Raw genomic sequence first — 23,638 nt, forward strand, 5'->3', positions numbered from 1 at the left:
TGATAACGAAGAAGACTTAGTCAAATATGCTTTTGCATGTTCTAGAAAATATCTTTTCTAAAAATTAAAATTTATTTCTCAACACATCTTTGGTGTCCCTTTTGCTATAGAAACTCAGTTTGGAAATCAAGCAACATATATATTTTACATTCTGGACATAGCAATTAGTGAAGGGATCCATGTAAACCTTATTTCTAGTGGTACTCATGACACAGTGGCCTAATTTGAGAATAGCCATTAAAATGTGAGATTGCTTTTTAGGCGACCATCCTCCCCAAGATTTTTGCCAAATCTATACTTATCCTTCTCTAATGAATTCTACTAACATTTATTTAAAAAAAAAACATTATTAGTTTGACTTATACAAAGCCCAAGACACTAAAGTCCATAGGCTAATTCAAATCACTGAAGTCCATGGGAAAATTCTATTTATCTATACTATGTAAAAGCCTTTAATTTAAAAGCCTTCTTTGTGGTTCAAATAACACACAAAATCAATTTATCCAAGCAATCCATGATAACTAATGAAATAACTATGACACCATAAATTGGGAACACATTTCCATGATGCAACCTTGCATTAGCTATAAAGAATTTTATTTAATGGCAAGCATCTAGCATTTTAAAGATTTCTAATCAGGAAACAAACTTTAATTTATGAGGGTATTACCACATATTGGCAATGAAAATTGGTTGAAAAAAAAAGGATACCTTTTTTTTTTTTTTGATGAGAAGGGAAGGGTGGCCCATCCCGTAAAAATTATTTATTTATTTAGTTTTGAGAGAAAAAAGGAGGAAGTAAGTTACTTCCCTTCATGATAGTTGCATTTGATGATTTAACGTATTACAAAAGAAGCAGTGTTTAAAAGAAAAGATGAGGCACTTCTACGAAAGAGGCAAGCTCACAACACCGTGCATGAAGGGGTTCCATCAAAGTGCCTAAAAAGCCACCCCCAGTAGAGATACGAACACTCAAAATTGATTTCCCTCCTATGTTAGAACAAGGGGAGTGGGCATTGTTTTCCTTAAAACCCAATGGGAGGCAGAATGTCCTGAAGGTGTTTTTGCCGAGGGAAGTCGATCACCATTCTCATAAAGGAATGGACCCCTCAAGGTCCATTTTTACGAGCGCCTACCCCATCTAAAATTACCAAGTCGCCTTAAAATATGCTTGACAATCCCATTAAAATTTATTATAAAAGCTTATAGTACTTCTAGGAGTGGATTGTTGCCTAGAGGATCGACATAAACCGAAAAGGTTGACCGAAGGTTACAAAATAAAACCAAAAGCTGGACCTACAGGAAACTTGGTTGGTTTCCATACTAAAAGAAATCAAATGCCGGACCTACAGGAACTTTGGTTAGTTACCGTACTAAAGGATTTTCACATGTAGGGAAATGAGCAGTTCTTGGGTCTTCATTATTTTCCATGTGTATGCTCTTATCATAGTCTTTACATGGTAAGCCACGTTTACAATGGAAAATGGACGAGACAGCGATGGAAATTGGATTGGATATCAGGATATCTATATCCATATTTATTTTATCTGATAAATACAAATATAGATACGGATATTATTTGGATGTAAACTTCATATTCATATTTTTTTTAAACAGATATGGATACAATTCGGATACTGAAAAAAGTGTGGATATAATGATGAATATAACTTAGATAATTAAATTTATGACTATAAAGTTAAAGATATTATTAATTAGATGATAAATCTAATTAATAATATATTTATATGGTGGTATATTTTTTTAAAAATTAATAAGTATCATATAAAATTATATAGGAATATATGTAGATTCGAATATTCAGATACGGATTGGATAGTTGTCTATTCATTTCCATATTCATTTTTCTTTAATGGAAAATAGATATGGATATGGATATTAGTCAAATTTCAAATTTATATCGTATCCAAATTGATTCGGATACGTAAATAAATCTGACAGATAATATCCATACCACTTTCACCCTTAGTATTATAGCCTAAAAAATTGCTTCTTTTGCTCTTCCTTCTATATAAACCTATCTATTGTCGCGGCATATATACAGATTTTTGGATTATGACTTTGGGCAATGCTGCTGGGAGTTTAAAAACTCTGTCTTTCCTCTCTTTCCATATATGCCATGTTATAACAGAAAACCAACAATCCCACATTATCCTTATGTCTTTGTTTTGAATACCCCTTCTCCAAATATTCCAATTATCCTTAATGTGGCAGGGTAGATTTGGCCATGCTAAGAGAGTTTGTAGTTGCTGCCAGACCATGGTTGCAAATGAACAAGTTATCTCCAGATGATCAATGGTTTCCTCTGCTTCGCCGTAGTTTGGACAATATTTGGGTGCTATCCAATTCCTTTTCTTGAGATCTTCTACTGCCAAACCAAAAAGGATACTTTTCACAACCTACAATTATTCTTCTAAATCTTGTGTGGTGGTTTGGAGGAATGAATAGTCTAGAATTGCCTGAAATATTTGTCTTCCATCCCTTAGTTCTGGGAGAGAGATCCTTTTCATATGGATCTTAGACCGAGTCTCTAATAAGAAATGAGGTACTTTGATAAGCTAAGAAGGATACCAGTCAGTGTTTTTTTTTCTTGGATGAAAAGGGAGGGGAAAGCCCACCCAAATTTATTAAGAAAATAAAGTACAAAAGGATATATAAGAAATAGGAGCCCCCCACCACCCCAACAACACTAAATTCAAATTTCAAATTCCCCTAGCATCCCAACAAATTTAAAATTCAAATTCCCCCATACAAACAAAAACACTAACTTTCAAATTTTAAAATTTAAATTTTAAAAATAAGAGACCTTCTTCATGCCGCCACTGAGGGTGGAGTATCATCGATCATTAGAAGAGATCATTGATTCAACTCGTCCCAAGAGAGAAGAGGAAGCCCAAACCTAGTCTGTAGCCAAGAGAAAGGGGTCTGGCAGCTGCTCAATGGCTGGATCTAACTAGTGGTCTATAGAAGAGAGGATCGCCGATAGCACCAAAGTACTGGAAGAGAATATTAAGAGACTTTCGGGCAGAGGAGACAACTGTCGACGGGGTTAACCAACATAAGAGAGAGAAGAGAGGAGAAAGAAATGGGAAGGATTGGTCCAGACACGATACCAAGAAAGGAACGGAATCTAGTAGTCAGGAAAGAGAGGGTGCCAACGATGACACAAACAGTACCAAAAAAGGAGAGATAGAGAAGTATAGAGGAGGCATCCAATAGTCAGAAGTATAAGAAGTAAAGATTGTATCAAAAAAATGGTAGAGAGAGAGAGAGAAGGAAGAGGGGCTTCTAGCGGTCGGCCCACTACCGAGAAGGGTCGGCAAGCACCCCGATCCCAACACAATGAGCGACGAGAAGCGGGGAGAGTCTGTATACTATCTTAAGGGAAGGAAAGAAGAGGAAGGAGAGAGAGAGGTGGGGGGTGGGGAAGTTCCCTACCGAGGAAGACAAAGATCCTCGAGGTCGGAGGAAGGAAAGAGAGAAAGAAATTGGGTGAGGCATGGCTAGTGTGGGGCTCAGCCTGGGGGATACTGGCAGTGTAACGCAAGGAATTCGGCAATCTTCAGGGACCCACTTAAAAATTCATCCAACTAGTATAGATGATAAATATTGCACATGTAGATAGGTCTTATCTCTCAAGGACCCACTTAAAAATTTTCTAAGCTACGCCAAGTTGGAGAAAAATTTTCTAACAACTTCCCAATTAACCTTGTTATAGGTCTTGTTACCGCTATTTAGCTTACAACAAAGCATAGGTAGGTCTTATTAGAGCAATCAGCTTAAAAATTTGAAGCATGGTTCCTAGAAAAATTTAAGCTAACTTGGAAACTGATAAATCCTGAAGAATTGGGCTAACAGTTGTTTAGGTGGTGAAGCATATTCCTAGGTAGTAGAGCTCCATAAGCAAAATTCTTGGGCAGGCCGATCCTGATATTTTTTAGACCTGGGGCCAAATAAAAAATGGGGCATTCTCTATTAAAAATTAACATATTTTAAACATTAATTATCATTGAAAAATTAATCTACGTGTAATTATTTTCTATACATATATTCGTTAAGCAGTGTGTAAAATCCATCATTAATTATTTAATTATTTTTTTATTATAATATTATAGAAAGCCATCCTTGCACCCCATTGGAATATCAATACAGGGCCTGGGGCTGAGCGGTCATCCAGTTCGACCTGCCCCAGGACCGGCCCTGTTCTTGGGTATTAACCCTTATTATCTAGAGTTATTCATCCGCATTTGTGTTAATTTAGTATAATTTTTCATTCTATAGCGAGCAAATATGAAATGGTACTTTTATACATTAAATGAAGCTAATTGATTCATGGTTCTTGAGGCAGGAGGGATTATTCCTTGTCAGTATGAAGGTGATCAAAATAAAATTGAACTCCTCAGGTTCAAACAAGATCTTGTTTTGTGATGGGCCATTTTTCTTGTAGTGGTCACATTTAAATCCTCCTAGACTGATGGATTTATTCACCGTCCTTAATTTCATCCTAACCAGAAAGAGTGGTGATTGTGATCGACATTCATGATTCTCATTGTTAGCCAATCAAACTTTTTCGATTTCATATATTCCTATTTACAATGATGGAGTGTAGTTGTTATATGTTTTTTTTTTTCCTTTTCTTCTTCTGCCAACAAAGAGCAGCAGCTATGGTTTTCTTCTACTAATTTGGGCTCTCCCCTTCTCTACCCCCCCATGAGGATGGTGTAAAAGGTTCATAATCTCACATACTGGTTTTTGTATATAAACCAAAACTTCTTCCCAGATGGTATCTTAATTTGGATGATTCAATCTCTTATGCTGCCACTTTTCCTATAGCACTTGCTGCTCTAGCTAATAGTCCACACTCTTCAAGGACATCTGATCTTAATTAAAAGGTTGTTCGGTGTTTTAGAATCATCAATCTCTTCATTCAAATTCAATATTTTAGTTGCTCATTTGATCAATGCTTTCCCAAGCGGGAACTTTTCTTCAGCAGCTCCAGGATGAATTCTTCAATCAGTTCAAGATTTTGTTCAGCAAATTGTTAGATACTCATCCCATGGAAGAGTTCTGGCCTCCATGAATTATCTAATAAAAACTGAAAATCAACATGAATAATTTAAACACTATGAATTTTTATTTTTTGTTGGCAGGAACTTGCAAAGCAGATGCAATGCCTAGTGAGATCCTTAGCATTGTGATCTTCACCCCATCTTTCTTCATTTGGTCCATAGGCACTATAAATAGAAAGTCTGTAATTTTTCATAATCATATTTGTTTCAAGATTGGGCATGTATACACATATTCACTGACTAGAATTATAGTTTTGAAAGACAACATATATTTGTGTAAAACATAAATCTAACTATGCAATTCATCTTTTAGCAGTCTAACCATGTAGCCTACATTTGCTATTATCGCAATTTGGATGAGCACACAATTATGCAACAGGGAATTTCTACAAATTTAGTACTAAAGAAAGTATCATTGCGATATAGGGACTACTCATTTTAACAATTCAAGCACGCGAGGAATCATTACGGCCTAGCGCAGGACACAGACCTTCAAGCATGCAAGCAGCCATACTTTATATGGGGATCTATCTCATGGCCTTAGGTGTGGGAGGTGTGAAGGCCAACTTACCAGCACATGGTGCAGACCAAATTGATCAAGCAAAGGAACACCTCATTTCTAGCTTCTTCAATTGGTTCTTCTTTTGCCTCTGCACTGGTGGAATGCTGGCAGTCACATTCTTAGTATGGGTGCAACAGAATGAAGGCTGGGAATGGGGCTTAGCAGTTTGCACTATCACACTCTTTGTTTTTATTTTTATATTTGTTACATGTTGCAGTACTATAAGATTAAAGTACCGAGTGGGAGTCCGCTTAGCAGGATTTTTAAGGTAAGTCATCAATAAGCATCAATTATACTGGACTCTATTATTTGTGTTCTTCCTTGCATGCTGTACTGCAGTATGTACATATATACATAGATATATCCATTTATTCACATGCCTATAGATAACAGAGAAAGATGTTATGGTTGCATCTCTATGGAATATCTTACCTAATACATGGGTCACTTTTTATGTGTACAGATATTCTACTAAACATGCCAAAAAAATTTGAAATGATATGCGTACAGACATGTTTATATACCCAATTTTTTTGCATGTATATAGATAACAGACAAAGTTGTTATGGTTACACCTCAATGGAATTACTACCTGATGCATAGGTCACTGCTTATCTGTACAAAAATTTTATTAAACATTACCAGAGAAGCCAAAGTTATATGGCAAAGCAAATTTGTTATATAACATAATCTTCAGCAATTTGTAGTTGTTTCAACAGGGAGTTGTCAGAATTACTCAGGTCATGCATGCATAATTCAGTACGTTGGAGAAAGCTACTTATCAATAATGCATTGGTATTTCATTTGCTTACACATACTGGAATGTGCAGGTACTGCTTTATAGTGCCCGCAATTGTCACGCATCGATGCAAACACCTAATATGGAAGGGCCTAGAGGAAATTCCCACAACAAGTTCAGGCATGAATTCTACTCTCCTATTTATTTTAACATATGTCACTTCCTGAAATACCTGATAAACTAATGATGATAAAGTCAAATATTGACCACACATACAAGTTTAACATTCATATGTACGAAACTTGTGATCAAAATATTGAAAGAGAAAATGTGGTTGACATTGAAATCTGATTCTGCATTCATACTCATATTACTTTTATATGTTCATGAATTACAGTCTTTGGACTGTTAGAAGGAAACAAGTTTCTAGGCCTCAACTGACTGCAAAGTAAAGAAAAATCTTTTTTTTTTTTTTAATATATTTTTAAGAGGTTACGGATAGTTGAAAGTAAAGGTTGAAAGAGTTATCATTTTGTTAGTTTATTTAAAAAATGAATTTGTGTAAAAAATATTTATTCTTTAAAATATATTATAATTTATTTAAGGAACTGCGTCTTTCCTTTGAAACAAGTGAATGATAAATAGGTAATTGATATTGCAGGTTCTTAGAGAAGGCAACATATGGTGGTCATGTTACCTCTTTACAAGTGGAAGAAGCAAAGTCTTTCCTAAGCCTCCTAACTATCTTTGCATGTACCATCATGATGAACTGTTGTTTGGCTCAACTTCAAACATTTTCAGTGGAACAAGGACAAACCATGAACACTGTTCTTTCCAATGATTTCAAGATCCCTCCAGCTTCTCTCACAGCAATTCCCCTTATCATTATGCTCATCTCCGTTCCTCTATATGATAGAATTACTGCCTTAAATATGAGAAAGCTAAGAATTGCACCACTCAAACGAATTGGCGTTGGCCTAGCGCTAGCATCAGTCTCAATGGCTGTTGCTGCACTAGTGGAAGTTAAAAGAAGACAAGCAGCAATGGATGACACTAAATTATCTGTCTTTTGGCTGGGTTGGCAGTACTTACTTCTTGGAGTTTCAGACATGTTTACTTTGGCAGGTATGCTTGAATTCTTCTACTCTGAAGCACCAGAAACAATGAAAAGTATGTCCACATCTCTCTCATGGTGCTCAACATCCATGGGCTACTTCTTGAGCTCTGTGCTTGTCACCATTGTTAATTCAGCAAGTAGAAGATTTGGATCAGGAGCATGGTTGGGTGGTAATGATTTGAACAAGGACCGTTTGGAGCTATTCTATGCTCTTCTCGCAGTGCTCAACTTCATCAACTTTTTGAACTATATATTTTGGGCAAAGTGGTATTAGGGATTGCATGACTTGAATGTACAAGGATTGCATGACTTGAATGTATAAATGTTGACTCTTATGACATGATATTGTCATATATTTTTACTTGCAATAAGAATGACCTGTTTATGTATTTTTCATGAACATTTTCATTCTGAGGTATATGTATTTCCTCAAATTATTTTCAAGCTTTTAGTCCTTTGATGAGTTTGTATAAAAGACTTTGAGTATATTTTGTTACGGCTAGTTCAAAAAAAAAAAAAAAAAACTCTTCAAAGTGAGGGGTTTAGCAACATTTCTACCAGTGAGAGTGGATAAGCAACCGAGATGTTTGATTGGAATATCAGATGGTGATAATTATTTTTATTAAATAGGACTTATACTTAATTTATTATATTTTAGAATGTTAGGATATAGAAACTGAAGTTTTTTAAACATCAAAGTTTTATCTTAGGACCTTGAAATTTTAACCTTAATATTGACATCACAGCCCAGGTAATCCTTATCGATGAAAAAAAGGATATAGGACAAATTTCAAAAAGTTCAATAAAGATGATCAATTTAAATAATCAGCTTTTTGCATAAATTCCATATACCTTAGGGCCTCTTTAGATGATTAGACTAAAAATCTTTATGGGATCTGTGGGTTGGACTAGTACAACTAGCAAAATCATAAGATTATAGATTGGACTAGATCTATTTTAATAAATACCAATGAGTAGGTTTGGAGTAAGTCGGTCCAAATCTCATAAGAAGAAAAAAAAGCAATCTCTTATTCAACTTCACCACACACACTCTCTCTCCATTTCACTCTCATGATATTTTTACTACTACAACATTCAACACACACACTCTCTCTCTCCATCCATTCCACTTTTCATAATCAACTCTACTCTCCCATTTCCATTAAGAATGGAAACAGTTTGAAGTCTCAAGAGAATTTTACTATAGATATCACCATCCTTTTTAGATGAATTAATTAATAAACCCACTCCTCGTAGCTTGCTAAGAATAGTATCGAGCCACATATTTCATCTAAAGTAGTTAGTCTTATGTGTTTGTACCAAGTCTATATCATTTAAAGTATTGCTATAGTTTTGTTGCTGCGGTACCATTATTCATTTAAAGTAGTTAGTTTAAAATAATCCTAGATTCAAGTAATTTGGTATGAAAAGTAGACTGGAGGAAGAAAGTGGAGTTGATTACAAAGAATAGGATGGAGAGAGAGAGAGTATTGAATGTTGACCATTTTTGTAGATGCTCGTTATGCCTGTTTGAAGCTTTTATATCCCTAAAATAGGGGATAAGAATCAAGTTCATGCCCATTTGAATGAGAGAGCATTTTGGACCTTTGTTGAGGTAGTAGAAAGGAATCTTGATGAACTTACAAAATGAGATATTGACTATATATCATCATATGATTATGCATTCAAAGGTCTGTAAAATTTATGAAAATTTTAAAAAAGCTACTACTCGAACGATTGTAGCAAGTTTTTCAAGATAATTAAGAAAATTATAGGATAATTATCTTACCGAATAATAGAGATAAGAATTAAGTGAGCACGTGATTATTGGAAAATATATCCCAAAGCCAATTGTTAGACGATTGTGCTCATTTTGTAAATTGTATATGAATTTTTATTAATAAAAATTATTTGATATTTTTATTATAAATTGATCATTTTTGAACTCCTGTTTTGTAATGAAGTCCTTAGGACTATAATTAATCGATAAAAGAGGATTTGTCGTTAAGTCCTTAAAAATATTTGCGATCAAATGATACACTATTACTAGGATGATAGCGATATCAAGTGTAGATTATTGTGTGCCATATGAGTTGGTTATCCTCTTAATCAAGGAGTGTGGAGATACTATTATGGCATGCAGATAGAATGTAGAGTACATTCACATCGAACGTGATCATGTGTCAAGCACTCTTTGTCAAGAGTAGCTCGTGAAGGATATAGGTAAAGTGTCCTTCAGACCTGAGACCACCACGATGACCTGTAAGCAACTCACTGTACTTTGGTATCGGACCATCTGAATTTTTAATTCAGTGACGGAAGGATACTGGATGCAGTCAGTAATTATCAAGTTGGTGTGTGAGTTAAGATGGAATTGACCCTTGAATTAGTAGGAGATATGCATCAGTGTATTTCAATTTAGCAAAATCTTGGCCAGAGTAATCCATGAGATAGATTTGAAAAGTTGAAATACAAGTGGTCGACTAAATTATGGTTGACAGTTAAATCCTAAGTCACCTTGAGTATTTGGATCAAAGGAATAAATTATACAGTAACCATACATCAGTAGGTTCTACAAAGTTGCTTTGCAATACTTTGATCTATACGATTATCAGCTCACCATTGCTAGATGGTTACATCGATTAGTATAGAAAATTATTCTTATGCTACCGACTTAGATTTGAACCTATGAAGTCACACGTATTAGAAGATTTGATCAGATCAGATGGCTGAAGAGTCCAATTGGATTGTGACTCTGGTGACGAGTCCTATGGGACTAGAACTTGGAGGAGAATCTCACTGAGACTGAGACTCTACTATTAATAGAGAATTAATTAGTAATTGACTCAATTTGATTGAGTAAAGAGCTTTGGATCAAGTCTAATTAAATTAGATTCAGTTCGACTCAGATTGGATTTGATATAATCAATCCTGATTACAAAGAAAAAATTGATTTTAATTTGATCAGGGTTTGGAATCAGCTTATTCCAAAATGAGTTAGGAATTTAATGAGATATTTAGATTTCTAATTAGATTAGGTTCATTCTATCAGTGGATTCAATCCAAATTTGATTTGAATTAGAATCAGATTAGGAATAAAGAGTCTTTGTCAACTTGGACTCTATCCTTATCTCCTTGCGCCACACATAGACCCTTGCCCATATCTCCATGCCAAATAGAATTTGGCTTGACCTTTTTGGCGTCAAAGTAGTAGACCCAATAAGGGTGGACGGCAATAATTGATAACTCATAATCCTATCTCTTGTCAAATTTGAATGCGATCCGAATTAAAGATAAGATAAAAATGGGAAAAAAAAAATTTCATACAAGGAAGATTGTTGGTGCCATAATAATTTTTTTTTATTTTTCTTGGAGAGTTCTTAGACATGTGAGATACAGACTCCTCCATATTATAGAGCTTTTTTTGAAATTTTTTCGATGCACAAAACTGGTTTGTGGCATGGTGATTATGGCCCTCTTCTCTTGGATGAAAAACCCTAGTCCTTGCCTATAAAAAGGGGTCACCTCTTCTTAGCATCATACATCCCTTCCCTTGTTGGTTTTTATTTTTTTAGAGCTCTTATCCTCCTCCTCTCTTCCTCCTTCAGATCTCTTCATCCTTTGGAGTGTCCAAGGTATTTGAAAAAAAAGAAAGAGATCATCGATTAAAGTTGCTTGTAGGCTAGCATCTCCAAGTCCCTAATCTGCGTCAGTCTTGCGTGGATTTTCTTATAGAGGCCAGATGACTTCGCATGGCTATGAATGATCTGAGGAGCACTTCTCTAATCGTTGGACTAGAGAAAAATAAAATCAAAGTTGTTTGGTAATGTTTTCTATTTTATCCTGATCGCAATGTTAGATCTAATAGTTAGATCTAGAATTTCAGCATCGATGAGATCGATGTATTTTTATTTTCAGATCTAAAGTGTATATTTTTATATCATAAATTATGATATAGTAGTCTAAGATTAGATCTTATGCATGTGATTAAGATTAAATTGTTTAATCTTTTATTTTATTGCATAAAAATTTTAAAATCGTATGCATAACACTATTACATATTTTTTCAATTGGTATCAGAGCAGATTGTTTTGATATAAATTAATATGACTTTAGATCTGAATTTTTGATATTAAATCTGAATATTTATGATTTAGATTAGATCTAAATAAGTTTATTTTCAGATCTGATTATCATCTGTTTAGATTAGATATTCTGAGTAGCAAAGTACTCGGATTGGATAATCATCAGGCCGTCCAATCATAGGAGCAAATAAGATTTTATGATCCTCTCTTCTCATTCAATAGGGTGCTCTTCATGGCATGTAGGGGTGCTACTGTGAGGTCCTATAAAGAAAAAAATGAAAGAAGAAAACTTACTTTCTTGCAAAATCCTAGATCTTGAAATCTTAGGTGTTATTGTATATGATGCAAGTTACAAAGAAGCTAGTTACATCTAATCTTGATTAATCAAAATTATTTTAATTTAAAATTATAAAAAAATTAAATTTGATCTAAAAGATTTTATGATTCAATATAAAAAAATTATATAAAAATTATTTTTAAAATCTTAACCATGTTGATGCAAAACTTAATTGAGAATTAAGTGTCAAGTTGATTGGATCTAGAATTGTGATTTGAGATCTAATGACGTTACATAAAATATGAAGCATGGGTTAGCTCAAATTAAGTCCTTCTCTTTAATTGGGTTAGACCTAAGATTAAAATTAAAGAATTAATTGACCATGTAGAGAAATTGATTAAGTCTAACCAAATATTGAATTAGATTAATCAGGATTTCTCTAATACAATAGTTGTAGATGGTCAAGTCCATATCTTTGATTAAATCAAATGGACTTTGATTGTGGCTCAGTGGTTGAACCTGAATCATTAGGTTAGTCAAATTAAAACTAGTTAATCAATTGATGACTAAGGTAAGTTTGGCATTTCGACTGGTGGTTTTTAATTGGGAGCGACTTACCTAACTATTTCGATGGTGTCTAAAGCAAGCTTAGTAGACCTTTCCATCGATCTCACTTACCTGACCAATTTGGTGAATTAAATTTTGATGAGATCACTAAGTGATTTGAGTTAGCCCATGCATTAAGGTTGATTAGTGTGACTGATCTAGGTGCCAGTTCAATCAGCATGACCTAACCTGATTCAGTAACTTGATGAAGTCAGTGGGAGGATTGTGGTCTACTAATTGATCTCCTCTTTTCTCTTCTTCTCTAAATTGATTAAATTATCTAAATTATTAGGTCTCTAAAATGAGCTGATTATAGTGATAACTAGATCATAGCTTCCCATTAAGGTGAATGATAATGGATCCATTATTTTTGATTGATATTGCAGGTGCCATCTGTCTGGTGTTCTCTCTGAATGATAGAATTATCATTTATCATATGATGACTCTTTGAACTACCTGATGATGGTTGGGTTGATCGAGCCATCCTTGAGCCTGATCACTCATTAGGTAGAATCACTGAGTAGGTTCATGTTAATGGTTTGACCTAATCAAAATTTTCAGTGAAGGCCCATCGCCTACTGAAATGAAATCTGAAGCTAAATTAATTATTAGAAGTTATTTGGAGAAACAATTGATTGAGAACCTATCCATAGGCACATATGGGTTGATCGAGCTATCCTCGGGCCTATATTAGTCTGTGTGAATTCTAGTACCCACTAAGAAATTAAGATAATTCTTTAAATTGGAGGTAGAGACTATCAATTCATATAAAATAGTTGGAGACTTTTAGACTAAAGTCCATGACTTTAGGATTAATAAATTCATATACTGATTAGGTTTTATATTTTTTTTGTGTGTGCAGATATGGCCTCAAACTTGTCGCTCCGATTACTATGGGACAGTGAAAAATTAATCGAATCAAATTTTAATAATTGGTATCGAAAGCTAAAGATAGTCCTGGAGCACGAGCGATCCTTTATGTGATAACGGATCCGACACCTGAAGAGCCTACTCCCAACGCCCGAGGTGCGATCCGAGACACTTATTTGAAGTGGCTCAATGATCGCACCATGGTTCGTTGCATTATGCAGGCTTCTATGAATGATGAGTTTAGTCAAAAATTTGAAGAGGCTCAACTAGAAGAAATACTTCAAGTGTTGAGAGATTCTTTTGATACTCCTGACGATATTGAGCGGTACAAGACTAATTGTATCATTTTTAATATCTGAATGAGGAAGGGTGCATCTGTTACCGATCATGCATTGTACATAATCGAACAGATTGAAAAACTGAGCAAACTCGGCTTCCTCTTGCATGAACAGCTAGGGAAGGATGCGATCCTAAACTTCCTACCCAAATCCTACCTATCATTTCTTAGTCATTTTAGAATAACGAAGTCTGTAGTCAACTACCATGGTCTGTTGGGTTGTTACAGACTTTTGAGAAGGATCACTAGTTCCACAAGGAGATAGTGAATTTAGTGAAAGGATCTTCTTCAGGTAGTTGTCATTCCTTTAAGAAAGAAAAAAAAAGAATAAGAATAAGAAGGTGCCAGGAGCTGGGAGTCAGTCTCAGAAATCCAAGTTAAAGGTTGATCAAAGTCAGACAGAGTGCTTCTTTTGTAAGAAATAAGATCACTAGAAGAGAAACTGTCCTCAGTATAAAATTCTCTTCATCCAAATAGGCCAAAGAAGAAGCAGCAATCGATTGCTGGACAAGGTACTTATGTGATAATACCTTATAACTTCTCTTTTATTAATACAATGACCTTGGTATTAGATAGCAAAAGTCCTAATCATATTTGTAATTCGTTGCAGGGTCTTCAGGTTAGTAGGAGATTTGGAGAAGATGAGAGATTCCTAATATTGGAGATGAAAGATCAGTTCTAGTTCTAGCTTCAAGAATTATCAAGCTTGTATTCGAGTCTCAATACATTATTCTTAATGAGTGTCATTATTGTCCTAGTTTTCTTTTGAATGTTATTTCTGTAGGCCTTTTGACGAAGTTTAATTACGAAATATCAATAAAGAAAATCTTTTGTGATATCATTTTGAATGGTATTATAATTTTGTGTGGACAGTTGAACAATGGTATATATGTTGATCTAGGCCTAATATAATGTATATTTCAAATAAACATCCTAGAATAGATGATGTCACAGATGCCTACTTTTGGCATTGTAGGCTAAGTCATATCAACAAGAACAAGATGAACAGGTTAGCTCAAGAAGAAATTCTTGATAAAGATGATTATGAATCATTACCTACCTGTGAGTCTTGTTTGTTTGGAAAGATGACCAAGTCATCTTTTACTGAAAAAAATGAACGAGCCAGTGATGTACTAGGTCTGATACATATTGATGTATGTAGATCCATGAGCACATATGTCAGAGGAGGGTATAGCTATTTTATTATATTCACAGACGAACTATCTAGGTATGGGCATGTTTACTTGATGAAACACAAGTATGAATCGTTTGAAATGTTGAAACGATTCTATAATGAAGTAAAGAAACAAACTAGAAAGAGTATTAAAACTCTTCGATCTGACTGAGGGGGTGAATACCTCTCCAGTAAATTTTTGACATATATAAGAAAGAATGGGATTCTCTCACAATGGATCCTTCTAGAGACACCACAGCATAATGACATCTCAGAAAGGAGGAATCGAATCTTATTGGATATGGTTCAGTCCATGATGGGGTTTGCAACTTTAAGCAAAAATTTAGTGCAGGGGCAAAATGGTAATTTTAAAACTTTTTCAAAATTACTATTTTACAGCAGAATTATTAATTAATCTCATTAATTAATACTAATTAACCCTACACTAGGATCTAAATATGATACAACAGCATGCATTTAAATTTAAAATTCAAATTTGAATCAGTAAACGTTTTACAGTACTGTGTTTAAAACACATCACCTTTTGCGGGTAGTCGATCACCGCAATCTGATCACCGTCGGGGGGCTCTGATCGTCACGTCACAGCCACACAAATGTCTGGCCTCTATGGATCATCCACATGAAGCTCCCGTCTGATCAGCTCCTCACGAATGCTAGTTCGTGATTTCACCCTTTTGATGGTAGATGTTGATCGAACTTCTTCGATCGATGTGTGCCGACTTCTCAAATGCTCCAGATCGTCTGCACAATTGTTTGAGAGGCTGATGGATCTCTCCCTGAAATTTGGTGGACTCACGACACTCGTGGCACACCAATCTCACTTCCCGAACCCTAGGTAGAAACCCTAAGGTACACACCAAAAACCCTGCGTCCAATTTTCTCTCTTTTCTTTCTTTTTCTTTCGGAAGGTTTTGGACCTTCACCTTGCGCAGAAGCCTTCCTCATGCCCCAAAATTTCTCTCCTAAAATTTTTACGCACGTCCCACCTTTCTCCTCTTTTTAAAACAACGTCGAACGTGTCTTATCTGCGTGAGAGGATAAAGACAAGAGGTTACACATTTGAATTCAAATCAAATTTGAATTCAAACGAAAACCAACTTATCCCTATCCTTTTGAGCGTGAGAAGAGAAGGGGCGTGGCTCTTTGTGCATGAAAAATGTTTCATGAGAAACCTTTTCTTGTGTAAGTAATGTGGCGCACAAAATGGATAAGGATGAAAGGGCAAGTGATAAGTTATCCATTCAAATTCAAACATGCTTTGAATTTGAATGGCTAACTAATTATTTTATCCATCCATATGGCGCACAAATGAGGGCGTGGGGAAGGGTTTTGCGTGAGAAAAATTTCACAAGAAGTTTCTTCTCGTGAATTCAAATGGGTGCAAGGAAGTTGGGTGTCGCAGGGAATTTAAAACAAGGTGGTTTGATTCAAATTGAGCCAACCTAGTTTAAAATAAGTCAAGCACAATTAGACCAGATTAAACCCAACATAATTAGGCTCAATAAAATTCTAATCAAATCAGGAATTAACTAAACCTAACCCCTGATCAAATCAGGGACTAAACCACCTTAGCGATTAGGTCAACATTTAACCTAATCGGATCAATCCAAACTGAATCCAATTCAATTGGACTTGATCCAAAAATAATTACTCAATCAAATTAAGTTAATTAGTGATTAAATTACTAATTAAATCTCTCATAAATATTGAGTCCAAATCCGATGGGCAATCAGGCATCAGAGACCATCGATATGAAACCCTGATCAAAGAGTTCAAATTTCAAATTCAAAATTTAAAATTCAAAATTTTGACCCCGATACCCAAAATATGTGGAACTCATGATTAGAGAATCCTAATTCTCAATCATAGAGTTTCAGATAGATAAGACTCATAATCAGCCATCAGATCAGAAAGGAACCTCTAATGTGTGTGACCCCGCAGGTTCGAACCTAAATCGATAGCACAGGAACCAATTCCTGTACTAATCGAAGTGACCATCTAGCAATGGTACCCGATAATCGGATAGGTCGAATAATCGCAATCGCAACATTCAGAACCTACGTGAATATGGTTACCGTATAATTCATCCCTTTTGACCCCTGTGTTTAGGACGACTCAGGGTTAAACTGTCAACCCTGATGATATCATCCGAATCGTGCTCAACTCAATTAGTCCTGTGACTCCTCACTAGGACTACCCTGGCCAAGGTTTTACTAAATTGAAACACGACTGTACACAGCTCCTAAACTGGAGTGGTCAATCCCATCTTGACACACGCACCGACAAGTCAAGTACTTGACTACACCCAGCAACCTTCCGTCACTGAATTAAAAATTCAGGTAGTCCAGTGCCTAAGTGCAGTGAGTTGCTTGCAAGTCACCGTGGCGGTCTCAGGTCGGAGGGACATTTATACCCATATCCCATCGGAGCAAATCTTGACAGCAGAAATAGCTCCGGAGTTGGTCACGTTCAGTGCAGATGTACTATTACATCTCACCTGTATGCCATACCAGTGTCTCCACACTCTTTGGTTATGAGGACAACCAACCCATATGGTACACAACGACCTATGCTCGATAAACGTTGTCGTCCTTGGTAACAACGTATCATTTGGTCGCAAACATGTTTAAGAACTAAGCGACAAATCCTCCTTTGTCGAGTCTAAATAGTCCTAAGGACTTCACCACAATACAGGAGTTCATTAGAAGATGAAACATTTGTGATGAAAAAATACCAAAATAATTTTTATTTATTTATAATTCATGTACTAATACAAAAAGGAGCACAACCGTCAACAGGCTGACGATTGACTTTGGGACACTATTCCCAACAATCTCCCACTTGGTCTAAAGCCTATCGGTGCAGTATCTAATACCCATCTTCGACTTGTAGTCGTTGAACTCCTTCACCGCAATGGCTTTAGTGAATGGGTTGGCCAGGTTCTCCTTCCCATCGATCTTCTGAAGGTCGACGTCACCTCGATCCATGATCTCCCGGATGAGATGGTAGCGGCGCAGAATATGCTTCATCCGTTGGTGTGCCTTTGGTTCCTTCGCCTGAGCAATGGCTCCAGAGCTGTCGCAGTAGAGCAGAACTGGACCAACAAGGGAGGGTGCTACTCCGAGCTCGGTGATGAATTTTCTCAGCCACACCGCTTCTTTGGCAGCATCTGATGCAGCAATATACTCCGTCTCGCATACTGAATCAGCCACAGTGTGCTGCTTGGAACTCTTCCAGCAGACAGCCCCACCATTAAGGGTAAAAATAAATTCTGACACACTCTTGCTATCATCGCGATCAGACTGAAAACTAGAGTCTGTAAACCCTATAAGTCTCAAGTCCGATTCACCATATATAAGCCACTGGTCCTTAGTATTTTTTAAATACTTCAGGATGGTTTTAACAACCTTCCAGTGATTCTCTCCTGGATCAGATTGGTATCTACTCACTACCCCTAGTGAGTATGCCACATCTGGTCGTGTACATGTCATGGCGTACATGATAGATCCCACTGCCGAAGCATATGGAATCCTACCCATACGCTCTCTCTCTTGAGGTGTTGTCGGACAATCCCTCTTCGAGAGAGAAATTCCATGGCCTATCGGTAGATAGCGTTTCTTAAAATTTTTCATGCTGAACCTTTTCAGCATAGTATCAATGTACGTGGACTGGGATAAGCCAAGCAACTTTTTGGATCTATCCCTATAGATCCTCATCCCTAGGATGTAGGAAGCTTCTCCCAGATCCTTCATGGAGAACTGTGACGATAGCCAAATCTTTATTCCCTGTAATGTAGGGACATCATTCCCGATTAAGAGAATGTCATCCACATACAATACAAAAAATACTACTACTGGACCATTAGCCCACTTATAAATGTAGGGCTCTTCTCCGTTCTTAACGAAGCCATACGTTTTGATCGTCCTATCAAAACGTATGTTCCAACTCTGAGATGCCTGCTTAAGTCCATAAATGGACCTCTGTAGCTTGCACACCTTAGACTCATCTGTGGATGTGAACCCTTCAGGTTGTATCATATACACCTCTTCGTCCAGCTCTCCGTTTAGAAAAGCTGTCCTTACATCCATCTGCCAGATTTCATAGTCCAGATGGACAGCTATCGCAAGCATAATCCGAATGGATTTGAGCATTGCCACAGGAGAAAACGTCTCGTCATAGTCTATACCATAACGTTGACGATATCCCTTGGCAACCAGACGGGCTTTATAGATCTCCACCTTTCCGTCTGCGCCCCTCTTCCTTTTGAAGACCCATTTACACCCTATGGGTTTTACTCCTTCGGGTGGGTCAACCAATGTCCACACATCGTTGACCTTCATGGACTCCATTTCGGATTTCATGGCCTCTAGCCATTTCTCAGAGTCAGGTCTCTGCATTGCATCTATATAGGTGATCGGATCCTCATCGTTTTCATCAAGTTCGACAGGATCACCATCCCGGACCAAGAAACCATAGTATCTGTCCGGTTGATGTGGTACTCTACCAGACCGCCTTAAGGGTGCATAATCAATGGGCTCCGGATCTGATCTAATCAAATCCGGTTCAGGTTCAGTAACATGTGTCGGTTTTTTCCACCTGTCGAACTTCGTCAAGTTCGACTTTAGAGGCAACAGTTCCTTCACTAAGGAACTCCTTTTCTAAAAAGATTGCCTTAAGGCTGACAAACACCTTTTGCTCATCAGCAAGGTAGAAATAATACCCTTTGGTCTCTTTTGGGTACCCTATAAAATTACACTTGTCAGACCTAGGTCCAAGCTTGTCTATAATTAAACGTTTAACATAAACCGGACACCCCCAAACCCTAAGGTGCGAGAGTACTGGCTTACGTCCTATCCATATCTCATATGGCGTTTTGGCTACAGACTTACTCGGAACTCTATTTAGAAGGTAACAAGCCGATTCGAGCGCATATCCCTAGAGGGAGATCGGCAGACCAGCAAACCCCATCATGGATCGAACCATATCTAACATGGTCTGATTCCTCCTTTCAGACACACCATTATGCTGTGGTGTTCCAGGAGGAGTCCACTGAGAGAGAATCCCATTCTCCCCTAGATACGTCAGAAACTCATTGGAAAGGTATTCACCTCCTCGATCAGATCGAAGAGTTTTAATACACTTTTCAGTTTATTTTTCTACCTCATTTCGGAATAGTTTGAACATTTCAAATGATTCCGACTTATGCTTCATTAAATAGACATACCCATATCTAGATAGGTCGTCTATGAAGGTTATGAAGTAGAAAAATCCACCTCTTGCACTTGAGCTCATGGGTCCACATATATCAGAATGTACCAGACCTAAGAGTTCACTGGCTCGCTCACCTTTTTCAGTAAAAGGTGACTTGGTCATCTTCCCAAGAAGATAGGACTCACAGGTTGGAAGTGATTCACAATCACTAACTTCAAGAATTTCTTCTTGAGCCAACCTGTTTATCCTGTTCTTATTGATATGACCTAGCCTACAGTGCCAAAGGTAGACTTCTGACACATTATCTATTCTAGAGCGTTTATCGAATTTTTGAACCACATTAACAGACTGTGATAGTAAGTAAATTTCATTATTTAATTGTCCAACAAATATTGTAACACCATTCAAAATGATATTGTAAATATTTTTTTTTATTAAAAAATCATAACCGTACATGGCCAAAAGGCCTACAGAAATAATATTTAATAAAAAACTTGGACAATAGTGACATTCACTCAGAATTACATTACGAGAATTGATTACAAGACTCATGATTCCTAAAGCTAGAACTGGAACTTTGCTTCCATCTCCAACATTCAGGAACCTCTCGCCTTCATCAAATCTCCTACTGACCTGCAGACCCTGCATCGAATTACAAATATGATAAGGGCTTCCGGTATCCAATACCCAGGCAGTAGTATCACAAATCGAAAAGTTGCAAGGAGTTATCATATAATTACCTTGCTTCTTCTTTGGCCTGTTCGGGTCCAGGGAGGCAATGTATTGAGGACAGTTCCTCTTCCAATGCCCGTGCTTCTTGCAAAAGAAGCACTTCGCCTGGCTCTGGTCGTGCTTGCGCTTCTTGGTCTGACCCCGTGCTACTGTCCCAGCATGAGATTGCACCTTCTTATTTTTCTTCTTCTTGTTCTTCTTCCCCTTCCCAAAGGGTTGACGACGAGAAGAAGACCCTCCCACTACATTCACCGACTCCTTATGGAGTTGGTGATCCTTCTCAAAGTTCTGCAGCAACCCCAACAATCCGTGGTAGTTTACTGCAGGCTTTGTCATTCGAAAATGAGTAAGGAATGGGAGGAAGGACTTGGGCAAGGAATTAAGGATCGCATCCTTACCGAGCTGCTCGTGCAGAGGAAAGCCTAATTTGCTTAGGCGCTCAATCATCTCGATCATGTACAGTACATGATCAGTGACTGAGGCCCCATCCCTCATTCGAGCATTGAAAATGGCACAACTAATTTTGTGCCTTTCAACGTCGTCAGGCGTGCTAAAGGAGTCGTTCAACATTTGAAGCATCTCCTGTGGCTGGGCATTCTCAAACCTTCGGCTGAACTCGTCATTCATTGCTGCCAGCATAATACATCGAACGGTGGTGCGGTCATTGAGCCATTTCAAGTAAGTGTCTCGGATCGCCTTACTAGCGTTCGGAGCTGGCTCCTCAGGTGCTGGATCCGTTACTACATAAAGGATCCGCTCATGCTCAAGGACGATTTTCAATTTTCGATGCCAGCTATCGAAATTGGATCCCATGAGCTTGTCATTATCTAATAATGATCGGAGCGACAGGGTAGTGGCCATAGCTGCTTAAAGGAAACGAGACCTCTATTAGTACATAAATTAATACTAAAGACTTGGATTTTAGTCTAAAATTTTTCTCAATATTTTTATGAACTGGTAGCCTCATCCTCCAATTTGAAGAATTACTTTAATTCCTTAATGGGTACTAGAATCCACACAGACTACACACGAGCCCAACTTTGGTTGGTCAACCCATGTGCATCTATGGGTAGGTTCTTAACCAGTTGTTTCTCTAAACAACTTCTAGTAATTGATTTTGCCCCAGAACCTAATCAGTAGGCTTTGGCCTCCACTGAAAAGATCTGGTTAGGTCCAACCATTAACATGACTTAATTTAGTGAATCGGACCAATAAATGATCAGGCCCGACTTTGGCCGGCCAACCTAACCACCATCAGAAAGACTTAATCAATTATCATATTATGAATAATAATTCCATTAGCCAATGAGCACCAGGCCTTTGGGCCTCCAATGATCATTGAACTAATGGACTCATTATCACTCACTTAATGAGAGGCTATGACTTAGTTATCATTATAACTTAATCATTTTAGGGACCTAATAATTTTGAGGATTTTATTAAAGAATAGTAGAGAAGAAATCATCCAGCCAATTTGAATCCTCCCACTGACTTCATCAAGTCAGATTAAAAAAGGATTTAATTAAAACTGGCATTAGGAGAACCTAAATCAGTCACACTGATTTACCTAATGACATGGGTGAGCTCTAATCACCAAGTGATCTAATCAAATCTAACTTACCAGATTGGCCAGGTAAGTGAGATCAGTGGTGGAGATTTGCCATTAACTCGTCAATGATCGAATCCATGCGAGTAGCTCCCGCTTAAGAACCACTGGTCAAAACTGCCAAACTTACCTTAGACACCAACCGGTTCATTAGTTTTAATTTTGATCAACTTAGTAAATAGGGCTCCACCGCGTAGCCATGAATTAAGTCCATCTTGGTCTAGTTAAAGACATGGACCCATTCAACTACAACTATTGAAGTTGAGTCTAGAGTATCCTTGACCTAATCTAATTCAACTTTTGATTAGATTTGACCAATTACTCCATTTAGTCCATTTTTTAAACTAACCTTAGGTCTAACCCAATTATGGACCTAATTCATCTAACCCATTGACCCACAAGTTTATGCAATTATCTTAGGTCTTAATTCACAATTCTAGACCTACTAGACAACACTTAATTTTTTTAATTAAGTACTTGGGCTGATGGGTCAGGGTTTGGCATTTTGAAAATAATTTTTAAATTTGAAAGATTTTATTTTCTGTTCACCAAATGTGTTAACTCATTTCACAAACAGGTCAGCACATTTCATAAACAGCAATTCTATTGCTCATTTCATAACAGAAAATAACTCAAAATAAATCATAATTTTTTTTAGATCTAATCTAACACATTCATGATAAATTTCTTAATTAAGTCTTTTCGCTGCTTCATCGGCATGGGATATAATTGCATCGGCACCCCTACCGCCATAGGAGATCCCATCGAATGGGAAGAGAGGACTTTTAAACCCTACTTTTCTCCTATGATCGGACGGCCATGGCAACCAACCCAATTAGATTACTTGCTACTTGGATCAAGTATATCTAAATATACCAATTTCAAAATTTAAATTTTGAATTTCAAATTTCAAATTTCAAATTTCAAATTTTAAATTTCAAATTTCAAATTTGAGATTTCAATCAAATTTCAAATTTCGAATTTCCAATCTTTGAATTTTAAATTTTGAAATTTTGAATTTCAAATTTCAAATTTTTGAATTTCAAATTTCAAATTTGAGATTTCAACCAAATTTCAAATTTCAAATTTTGAATTTTAAATTTCGAATTTCAAATTTTAATTTCGAATTTCAAATTTCAAATTTCAAATTTGAGATTTCAATCAAATTTCAAATTTCAATTTCAATTTTGAATTTAAATTTGAAATTCTAA

At 36.6% G+C, this 23,638-nt stretch overlaps 1 protein-coding gene across 1 annotated transcript in view; it reads left to right on the forward strand.

The window, feature by feature from the left end:
• The window catches only part of LOC105034714 (protein NRT1/ PTR FAMILY 4.2-like), a 48,213-nt gene extending 40,316 nt beyond the window's left edge, over window positions 1-7,897 (forward strand). Inside the window, 4 exon segments of the mRNA XM_073250842.1 lie at window positions 5,517-5,865; window positions 5,868-5,920; window positions 6,483-6,571; window positions 7,053-7,897. Coding sequence (XP_073106943.1) covers window positions 5,517-5,865; window positions 5,868-5,920; window positions 6,483-6,571; window positions 7,053-7,782 — 1,221 coding nt within the window. The 3' untranslated portion in view covers window positions 7,783-7,897.
• The last annotated feature ends 15,741 nt before the right edge of the window (window positions 7,898-23,638 follow it).

Source organism: Elaeis guineensis, chromosome 1, assembly GCF_000442705.2.
Source record: "Elaeis guineensis isolate ETL-2024a chromosome 1, EG11, whole genome shotgun sequence".
Classification (NCBI taxonomy): domain Eukaryota; kingdom Viridiplantae; phylum Streptophyta; class Magnoliopsida; order Arecales; family Arecaceae; genus Elaeis; species Elaeis guineensis.